We start from the raw sequence: 10,995 nt of genomic DNA, 5'->3' as shown, positions 1-10,995 counted from the left end.
GACCTTAGATTTTTGTATCTTTTTCCCAGCTGAAGGAGGTGGAAGAGAGAGTGTCTGGGGTGCATGGAGTGCTTAATTCTGCTGGCTGCTCTGCCGAGGCAACGGGAAGTGTATGGATGGGAGGCTAGTTTGGGTGATGGATTGGGCTACATTCATGCTGCCATTCATGCTACATTGGGCTACATTCATAAATTCTTGCTGCCTGGGGCAGAGCTGGAGCCATACCAAGCTGTGATACAACTAGAAAAAAGGCTTTCTACGAATATTGATTGGAGTTGCTATAGTTCTAGCTCGCTAGAGGGGTCAGTGTTTGTACAAAGCGTGCAGGAAGGTTTTTTGTCTCAGTATGTAGACAGGCCAACTAGAGGTGAGGCTATATTGGATTTGGTGCTGGGAAATGAGCCAGACCAGGTGCTAGACTTGGAAGTTGGTGTGCATTTTGGTGATAGTGACCACAATTCGGTTACGTTCACCTTAGTGATGGGAAGAGATAGGCATGAACCTCGGGTCAGCAATTTTAGCTGGGGTAAGGGCGATTATGAGGCTATCAGGAGTGAATTAGGAAGCATGGATTGGATTAGGGGATTACAGGGACTGGGAACGTCTGAAATGTGGAGTTTTTTCAAGGAGCAGCTACTGCGAGTCCTTGATAGGTATGTCCCTGTCAGGCATGGTGGATTTGGTAGATCTAGGGAACCGTGGTGCACTAAAAGAGTTGAGTCGACGGTTAAAAAGAAAAAGGAGGCTTATGTTCGGATGAGATTGGAGGGCTCAGATAGTGCACTAGAAAGCTTTAGATTGGCTAGGAGGGAGTTGAAGAGTGAGTTGAGAAGGGCTAAAAGAGGACATGAGAAGACTTTGGCTGAGAGGATTAAGGAGAATCCTAAGGCGTTCTATAGGTATGTCAAGAACAGAAGGTTGGTCAGGGCAAGATTAGGGCCAGTTACAGACAGCAGGGGGAAGTTGTGTGTGGAACCGGAGGAGATTGGAGAAGTATTGAACCAATATTTCTCTTCGGTGTTCACGCAGGGGGACATGAATATAGCTGAGGAGGACATTGGGTTGCAGGGGTGTAAAATAGACAGTATTACGGTTGATAAAGGGGATGTGCTGGAAATTCTTGAGGGGCTGAAAATAGATAAGTCCCCTGGTCCGGATGGGATCTACCCTAGGATTCTCTGGGAGGCTAGAGAGGTGATTGCAGAGCCTCTGGCTCAGATCTTCAGGTCGTCATTGGTCTCTGGTGTAGTCCCGGAGGATTGGAGGATAGCGAATGTTGTCCCATTGTTTAAGAAGGGGAACAGAGACTTTGCCGGGAATTATAGACCGGTGAGTCTTACTTCTGTTGTGGGCAAGGTTTTAGAAAAAATTATTAGGGATAGGATTTATAGTTATTTGGAGTGTAATGAATTGATTAGAAATAGTCAGCATGGTTTTGTAGCGGGTAGGTCGTGCCTTACTAACCTTATTGAGTTTTTTGAGAAGGTGACCAAAGAGGTGGATGGGGGCAAGGCAGTTGACGTGGTATACATGGATTTTAGTAAGGCGTTCGATAAGGTTCACCATGGTAGGCTTCTGCAGAAAATGCAGATGTATGGGATTGTGGGTAATCTAGGAAGTTGGATCAGGAATTGGCTATCAGATAGGAGACAGAGGGTGGTGGTGGATGGTAAATATTCATCATGGAGTACAGTTACGAGTGGTGTGCCTCAGGGATCTGTTTTGGGGCCACTGTTGTTTGTAATTTTTATTAATGATCTGGATGAGGGTATAGTTGGGTGGATTAGTAAATTTGCTGATGACACCAAAATTGGAGGTGTGGTAGATTGTGAGGAAGGGTGTCATAGTCTGCAGGGAGACTTAGATAGGTTGCAGAGCTGGGCCGAGAGGTGGCGGATGGAATTTAATGCGTGAGGTAATTCACTTTGGTAGGAGCAACAGATGTGTCGAGTATAGGGCTAACGGGAGGACTTTGAATAGTGTGGATGAACAGAGGGATCTAGGTGTGTGTGTACATAGATCCCTGAAAGTTGGGAATCAAGTAGATAAGGTTGTTAAGAAGGCGTACGGTGTCTTGGCGTTTATTGGTAGGGGGATTGAATTTAGGAGTCGCAGTGTAATGTTGCAACTGTACACTACTCTAGTGCGGCCGCACTTGGAGTACTGTGTGCAGTTCTGGTCCCCGCATTACAAGAAGGATGTGGAGGCGTTGGAGAGGGTGCAGAGGAGGTTTACTAGGATGTTGCCTGGTATGGTGGGGAGGTCCTATGAGGAGAGACTGAGGGATTTAGGGTTGTTTTCGTTGGAAAGAAGGCGGCTAAGAGGGGATCTTATTGAAACATATAAGATGATTAGAGGTTTAGATAGGGTGGATAGTGATAGCCTTTTTCCTCGGTTGGAGAAAGCTAGCACGAGGGGGCATGGCTTTAAATTAAGGGGGGGTAGCTACAGGACGGATGTCAGGGGTAGGTTCTTTACCCAGCGGGTGGTGAGGGATTGGAATGCCCTGCCTGCTGCAGTTGTAAATGCGTCTAGTTTGGGGGCGTTTAAGAGATCTCTGGATAGGTTTATGGACGAAAAGGGATTGGTATAGGCTAGTGGGTCATTGTTTTTGTAACTGGTCGGCGCAACATCGTGGGCCGAAGGGCCTGTTCTGCGCTGTAATGTTCTATGTTCTATGTTCTATGTTCTATGGTGAATCTGTAAAAGTTGGTGAGAGTCGTAGCTAACATGCCAAATTTCAAATTTTCTGAAAAAGTAGAGGCATTGTGGGGTTTCTTAACTATAGTGTCGGCATGGTGGGACCAGGACAGGTTGTCAGTGATCTGGACACCTAAAAACTTGAAGCTTTCGACCATTTCTACTTCGTTCCCATTGATGTAGACAGGGGCATGTTCTCCTTTATGCTTCCTGAAGTCAATGACAATCTCCTTCATTTTGTTGACATTGAGGGAAAGATTATTGTCATTGCACCAGTTCACCTGATTCTCTATCTCATTCCTGTACCCTGTCTCGTTATTGTTGGAAATCCGACCCACGATGGTGATATAATCCACAAACTTGAAAATCGAGTTGGAGGGTAATTTGGCTACACTGTCATAGATATATAAGGGATATGGTGGGGGGCTGAGAACACAACCTTGTGAAGCACCGGTGTTGAGGATGATCATGGAGGAGGTATTGTTGCCTATCCTTACTAATTGTGGTCTGTGGGTGAGGAAGTTCAGGATTCAGGTGCAGAGGGAGGAGGCAAGGCCCAGACCATATAGTTTGGAGATGAGTTTCATAGGAATAATGGTGTAAAAGGCTGAGCTGTAATCAATAAATTGGATAATAGGGGGCATGAGAAACAGGACAGTGAAATTGAAAATTGAAGAAGGAAGCCAAACAAACCGTTTAAACGCGAGGTCTGTACCACGTGCTTTTACGCCGAAGGTGGAGGCTGATTTGGAGTGACTGATGGTGATTTTCGAACCTGCCAGCATCATCAAATGGGCCATGCCTATTGTTCCAGTCATCAAGAAAGATGGTTCCATGAGGGTTTATGGCGACTTTAAGGTCATTATAAATCCAGTGTTTTGTCTGAACATTGCCACTACCTCACATTGAAGATCATTTGTGGGATTGGCAGGGGACCAAGATTTCAGCAGAGTTGACCTGAACCAGGCCCACTTGCAGATGTATGTGGACAAGAAGTCACAGGAATTTCTGACAATTGTAAGTCACACAGACTTTTTCTGGTATCGTATTTGCTCCTGCATTGTTTCAAAGGGCATAGGATCAGATCCTGAGTGGACTGAGCAGAGTCCAGTGCTTTCTGGACTAGTTACTGGAAAAGCTGAAGAGGAATACCTTTGAAACTTGGATGCCACTCTCCAGAGATTGGAAGACTATGGTCTGAGAGTCCGTAAGGACAAGTGTGAGTTCTTTCAGACCTCCGCTGAGTATTTGGGACATTGATTGATGATAGAGACATTCACCAATCTCCTTTTAAGGTTAAGGCCATTACCAAGCTGCCTGAACCTCAGAATATTAACCAGTTACGTTCCTTCCTGGGATTGTTGAATTACTATGGAAGATTTATCCCAAACTCGGCAACAATTCTGAAACCATTACATAACCTTTAGTAACAGGATATGAAAGTGGTCAGACTAATGCATTAACGCCTTCATGCAGGTTAAAGAAGCATTACTTAAGTCTGAAGCTTTCATGCACTCTGACCCTTGCAATTAACTTATGATGCATCCCCTCAAGTATGGGAGCAGATGTCTCCCACATCATGCCATTGAATGAAGAAAGACCCATTGTTTTTGCTTCTTGAGCATTAAACAAAGCTTAAAGTAACTATGCCCAGATTGAATGGGAAGTACCTGGGATCATCTTCGGAGTCAAGAAATTCCATCAGTTCCTGTCTGGGAGAGGGTTTACATTGTTCACTGACCAGTGTCCCACTTACTACCATTTTTGGACCACACACAGGAATTCTGTCACCTGCGGCAAGTAGAATGCAAAAGATGGACATGGCTCTTGTCTGCACATACTTATACCATTAATTACTGACAGTCAAGTTTACACTGTAATGCAGATGAAATTTCAAGTTTGCCACATACATGCATACATGCATACACGTCACATTCATTTTCCATGAGTAGAAAAACACTGGTGTAATCTTTCAATGGTAGTGTGCAATGTTGGAGAGTTCACCTCAAAAACACTCATCCACTTAGAATGTGCATTAGCAATGAGCAGAAACATTGTATCCATGAATGGACAAACAATCAATATAGACTCATACCCATGGCCAGCTATTCCCAAGGGTGCAGTGAGGCTACAGCAGGCAACCTTTGGCACTGTTCGCAGTGCTTGACCAGGCTCCCGATGTGGGCATCAATGTCAGGCTATCAGCTAAAAACTTCTGATGATCATCTTCATCTTTGATACACTCGGATGAGCTCTGTGTAATTCCTTTAGAAGTGACTCACTGCCTGGTACAGGCACTACTACTCTTACTCTCTAGAGTGTGATGCCATCCTGACGCTTCAGTTCATCCTTATGGGTAACAAGTGGCTTCAGTTCTTCAGAATATCATGTCACTTAGTAGAAACCGCTGATGCACACCATGTCATGTTTTTATAATGATATAAAGGTGCCAGTCACTCACAGGGGATTGGGTAAACGTGTTGTGGATTCATTTATTAAGAACAGGCACACGGTAACAGATATACAGGAGAATAAAGCTTGAAGACAAGGGCAACAGAGCTGTGTTTTCTGCTTAAAAATGAAACTAAATCGGATTGCATGACTCACTTCCTTTACAACACAGGAATGAAGCATGATCAGCTGGAAGAATCGCTGGAGAAAATATACCTGAGTTTGAATCTGCGACTTCAGGACAAAATGGCAAAGGGTGGGAGGACAAAATAAATTAACGCAACTACAATAAGGTATTAACACTGTTTATTGAATCTGCTCGTACTCATGTATTTAATGTCAACTTAAATGCTGGGATACATATTTTCCTTTACATCTTTTCTATTTATTAATGTTCGTGCTCGGTTCTACCTGTACGTCGGGCATTATAGACCCCCTTTTTTTTAAACTTTGTACAATTGAAACTTGGAAAAATAAAAATTTTCTCTAAAAAAAAAATCCACTCTTGCTCGTCTCCCAGCAGTCTGTCTGAGAGAATCAATCGGCGGCATCGAAGGAGCCTGCCTCCCAACCCCCAACCCTGACGTGGCCTTAAGAGTGGATGGCTGGAAGGGGTGGGGAAACCTGTCAACGGGAGCATAAACAAAGAAACACCCTCTCTTTGGAGAGCGACTCAGCAAGCAGAAAAGACTGACCTTTTTTTTAATTTTGAAATAGCAATCAATGCTTTTTCCAAACACTGTTGTTCCCTTTTATTCCAGAGCTCGGGGCTCTGGTGGATGGAACAAAATGTCCCCATGAATGTAACAATAACTGACCACCAATGTCCTCACCATGGTCACATAGGCATGGGACATTAAAACACCTTCACGATTTTTTTTGTTGAATGTACGGGTAGGTCCCCATTGGCTTTTTATAATAGTGGTGTCATCTGCAAAGTACGAGGGGAAAGCTTTCCAGGAAATAAGCGTGACACACAGGAAGAGTGATTGCTAGGCAGGACATCTAATGTATCGATAGTCTGGGCAAGAACCAGCAAGGGAGGTGGAGAAAACGCCAAGGAACTGGATATGCTGAATGAACTTCTCCATATTTGCATGAGACCTAACCGGCTGATGTGGTGCTAAGTTTCAGATCTGATGTAAGTGCATCTGTTTCTCTTCTTTATAGTGACACTTCTAAAAAAATAATCGGTCATCTGTGGATGTTACATGGTAAAGAGGGAAAGAAACGGAAATGTTAAAAAGGCACCAGAGCTGTATCATTAGTCTCTGAAATTGTCTCCAAAAAGCTTAGGCCAGCTTACACCATGTGCTAAATGGACTTCATACAGAAATTTTTCAGGACTGCCTGATCGTAGGTCGAAACTGCAAAGGGCTTCCATGGAAACCGATAGACGTCTTAACAACCTGCAGCCTTGGCGCTGCCAGACTCATGTGAATCTTTAGTTTTTCTTGTTCACCATTTGTTGCCGTAGTCTGTCTCTCTTTTTCTTTTCTATGAGTCTGAAAGGTCAAAAAAAGAAACAAAGGATCGTTGAGTTTATCAGTTCACTATAAAAGGCAGATGTACTTTGTTTCTGTGCTCCTCTAAATGAGGCAAGTTAGTGCTGGCGCTGGAATACTTCCCATTTCACATGCCCATCATTCGCATTAGGCATTCCTGGGTCAGATAAAACTCTGTGGCAGCAATCACACTTTGGGGTTAGTATGCCCTGGATCCAGCTTTCACTTCTGAACATTGAGCACACAATCTACGCTGACACCCTAGTGCAGTATTGAAGGAGTGCTACACTGTCAGAGGTGCTGGCTTCTGAACAATATCTTAAACTGAAAGCTCGTTTGCCCTCTCAGTTGGGTATAAGAGAATCTACAGCAATATTTGGAGAAGAGCTGGCCAATATTAATGCAGTAAGAAGTCTCATAACACCAGGTTAAAGTCCAACAGGTTTATTTGGTAGCAAAAGCCACTAGCTTTCGGAGCGCTTGCTGCTTTTTTCGTCAGGTGAGTGGGAGTTCCATTCACAAACAGGGCAATATAGTCCAACGCTGGCATTTCCACATCAATATTAATCCCACAGCCAAAACAGATTTGGTATTATATCCCATTATTTTTTGTGAGCACTTGCTGTAGGCAAATTGGTTACTCCATGTTGTACAGTACACAGTGACAACACTACAAAAGGCCTCATTGACTTAAGGCACTTAGGGCAACCTGAAGTTGTGAAAATACTGAATATAAATGCAAGTCTTTCTTATATGCCAAGTTAAAATCTCTATACTTTGTTCCAAAAACTCTTGTCTTTCAACCCAAACTCAGAGGTCTATTACACAACAGTGATATTTATTTCAGTTTTGTACATGAGCTATTCTGTGGCTTCTCTGAGTGAAATGGCCAATTTTTAAAAATCTATTCTTCACCTTGAGCTGCTGATTTGTATTGTTCAATCCTGGCTTCTGTGCAAAAATGGTGGCGGGCCTTTAGGGTTTGGCACAACTGAATAACCTGTGCAGATACTTAAGAAGCCAGTTTAAGTACAAGCATGTAGGTGTGGGAGGGGAGTCACATATGCAGCAGGCTGGGTCAGCAGGTTTCCTTGCCTGCAATATGCTGGATTATATCTTGGTGAGGTGGAGCACCTCAGGACATCTACTGCTAGCTTTTTTTCTTTCTCCCTTTAGTTTGACTTGTTTAGCAGATAGTGAAATTTGAATTCAATAAAAAAAGCTGGAATTAAGAAACCATTGTTGATTGTCAGAAAAACCCATCTGGTTCACCAATGTTCTTTAGGGAAGGAAATCTGCCATCCTTACTTGGCCTGGCCTACATGTGACTCCAGAGCCACAGCAATGTGGTTGACTCTCAACTGCCCTCTAAAGGCCTAGCAAGCCACTCACCTGTATCAATTGCTAACTGCAGTATTTACATAAGAATAGAACTAGGAACAGCAGCAAGCCATCTGGCCCCTCGACCCTGCTGTGCCATTCAATAAAATCATGGCTGATCTTTTCGTGGACTCAGCTCCACTTACTCGCCCGCTCACCATAACCCTTAATTCCTTTACTGTTTAAAAATTTATCTATCCTTGCCTGAAAAACGTTTAATGAGGTAACCTCAACTACTTCACTGGACAGCGAATTCCACAGATTCACAACCCTTTGTGTGAAGAAGTTCCTCCTCAACTCAATCCAAAATCTGCTTCCCCTTATTTTGAGGCCATGCTCCCCAGTTCTAGTTTCATCTGCCAGTGGAAACGATTTCCCTGCTTCTATCTTATCTATTCCCTGCATAATCTTATGTGTTTACATAGCGTCTCTCCTCATTCTTCTGAATTCCAATGAGAATTGCCCCAGTCTGCTTAGTCTCTCCTCATAAGCCAACTCTCTCAACTCCGGAATCAACCTAGTGAATATCCTCTGCAACCCCTCCAGTGCCAGTATATCCTTTCTCAAGTAAGGAGATCAAAACAGTCTCAAGAAGGCAGCTCACCACCACCTTCTCAAAGGGAACTAGGAATGGACAATAAATGCTGGCCTAACCAGCGATGCCCATGCCCCACAGATGAATAAAAAAAATCATAACTTGCTGGAAGTATGAGCTGACAAGAGGAGAGTCATGAGGCATCTGAGGCTTTGGTGAATGGCAGAACCAACAGTGTATCTCCTTCATCAGTGCGATTTAAGGATTGAGAAAGAAGCAGAGGAATGACAGAGGAACAGGTGGATTTGTGTCAAATCAGTTATAGAAAGATAAATAGAGGGAAAAAAAAGGACGGATGATTGAAAGAGAAAAAGGGAGACAGTGGAAAGTGAGAAATAAATTCAACATCCTGGACAGCTTATTAATTGCAACAACATGACTGAGCAGTTCAAATTGTTTTCTCCTCTGGGCCACTTGATTTGCATTGCATTAATGTCATAAAATTACTATCATAAAAAGGTACATGTGTCATTACATTCCAGCCCTAATTGGTTTAATGTGTAATTAACATGCAAATCCAGGAGGTTCTTAAAAATGACAGGAAACCTAAGATTGAGATGTCCCTTGTGTGAAGCAACGGCTGCCATGTGACACCAGCAAATTGGCCAGAAAATGCTGGAAAATTGCTATGATTCTCATCAATTCCCTAAACTTGCTAGCTGACTTGTGCATTAATAGCTTTATTTTTCCAGCAATTTTCAACCCGTTCATGAACCGTTCATGTTGAATTAGTACGATGAATCCAAATTTAATAGGAATTGGATGGAGACTATTACAACTCATTTTACAAGGAACTCTATGAGAAAATACCGGATGATTGGAAAACGGCTAATGTTACGCCGTTGTTTAAGAAGGGTGCCAGGCAAAAGGCAGGGAATCATAGGCCGGTTAGTTTAACGTCTGTGGTAGGTAAAATGTTAGAATCTGTCATTAAGGAGGAAATTGCGAGGCAACTTGAAGGGAATTGCTTGATAGAGCAGACGCAGCACGGTTTCATTAAAGGGAAGTCGTGTCTGACAAATTTACTGGAGTTCTATGAGGATGTGTCTAGGGCGGTGGATAGAGGAGAGCCGGTGGATGTGGTCTTTCTAGATTTTCAGAAGGCGTTTGACAAAGTGCCTCACAAGAGGTTATTGCAGAAGGTCGAGGGACATGGAGTTGGGGGTAGGGTGTTAGCGTGGATAGAGGATTGGTTGTCAAATAGGAGGCAGAGAGTGGGGGTCAACGGGTGCTATTCGGATTGGCGGATGGTGACTAGTGGAGTGCCCCAGGGGTCGGTGCTGGGGCCTCAGCTTTTTACCATTTATATAGATAATCTGGAGGAGGGAACCGAGTGTAGAGTGTCGAAATTTGCTGATGACACCAAGATTGGGGGAACGGCAAATTGTGCGGAGAGTGTGGAGAGTCTGCAGAAGGATCTAGATAGGCTGGGCGAATGGGCCAGGAAATGGCAAATGGAATTTAATGTTGGCAAGTGTGAGGTGGTCCACTTTGGTAGGAAGAAAGGTAGGAAGGACTATTACTTACGGGGCGAAAAACTGCAGCAGGCGACGGTGCAGAGGGACCTCGGGGTCCTTGTGCATGAGTCGCAAAAACCCAGCTTGCAGGTGCAGCAGGTGGTCAGGAAGGCGAATGGGATGCTGGCCTTCATAGCGAGGGGGATTGAATATAAAAGTAGGGAGGTCTTGCTGCAGCTGTATAGGGCATTGGTGAGGCCGCAACTGGAGTACTGTGTGCATTTTTGGGCGCCGCACCTGCGCAAAGATATTTTGGCCTTGGAGGGAGTGCAGAGGAGGTTTACTAGGCTGATACCGGAGTTGAGGGGGTTGAGCTATGAGGAGAGGCTGAATAAACTGGGCTTGTACTCGTTAGAGTTTAGAAGAATGAGAGGAGATCTCATTGAGACGTATAAGATGATGAATGGGATGGATAGGATAGAGGTGGAAAGACTCTTCCCGCTCAAAAAAGACAATAGGACTAGGGGGCACAGCCTCAAGATAAAAGGGGGGCGGTTTAGAACGGAGTTGAGGAGGAACTTCTTCACTCAAAGGGTGGTGAATCTCTGGAATTCTCTGCCCGTTGAAGTGGTGGAGGCTGCCTCGCTAAATATTTTTAAGACGCGGGTTGATGGGTTTTTGATAGGAGAGGGGATTAAGGGTTATGGGGAGAGGGCGGGAAAGTGGAACTGAGCCACGACAGATCAGCCATGATCTTATTGGATGGCAGGGCAGGCTCGAAGGGCTGGATGGCCTACTCCTGCTCCTATTTCTTATGTTCTTATGTTCTTATTCCATCTGTCCGGTGCTAGGTTTGAATCTAGGTTTCCAAAGTAAAAGGCCAGCACGTAGCCTACTGCTTTAAATT

The 10,995-nt window shown here is 44.1% G+C and overlaps 1 protein-coding gene across 2 annotated transcripts in view; it reads right to left on the bottom strand.

Annotated features, from left to right (window-relative positions):
* Positions 1 to 5,440: 5,440 nt before the first annotated feature.
* Positions 5,441 to 10,995, bottom strand: part of LOC145346807 (1-phosphatidylinositol 4,5-bisphosphate phosphodiesterase gamma-1-like) — a 209,437-nt gene continuing 203,882 nt past the window's right edge. For both annotated transcript variants that reach the window (XM_080194556.1, XM_080194557.1), the window contains exon 32: positions 5,441 to 6,656. In XM_080194556.1, the coding sequence (XP_080050682.1) occupies positions 6,596 to 6,656 (61 nt within the window). In that variant the 3' untranslated portion in view covers positions 5,441 to 6,595. The remainder of the gene's footprint in view (positions 6,657 to 10,995) is intronic.

The sequence above is a fragment of the Carcharhinus amblyrhynchos genome, chromosome 8, assembly GCF_965287045.1.
Source record: "Carcharhinus amblyrhynchos chromosome 8, sCarAmb.v2.hapA, whole genome shotgun sequence".
In the NCBI taxonomy this organism is placed as follows: Eukaryota; Metazoa; Chordata; class Chondrichthyes; order Carcharhiniformes; family Carcharhinidae; genus Carcharhinus; species Carcharhinus amblyrhynchos.
The sequence above is the reverse complement of the archived record's forward strand: the minus strand, read 5'-3'. Positions and strand labels throughout refer to the sequence as shown.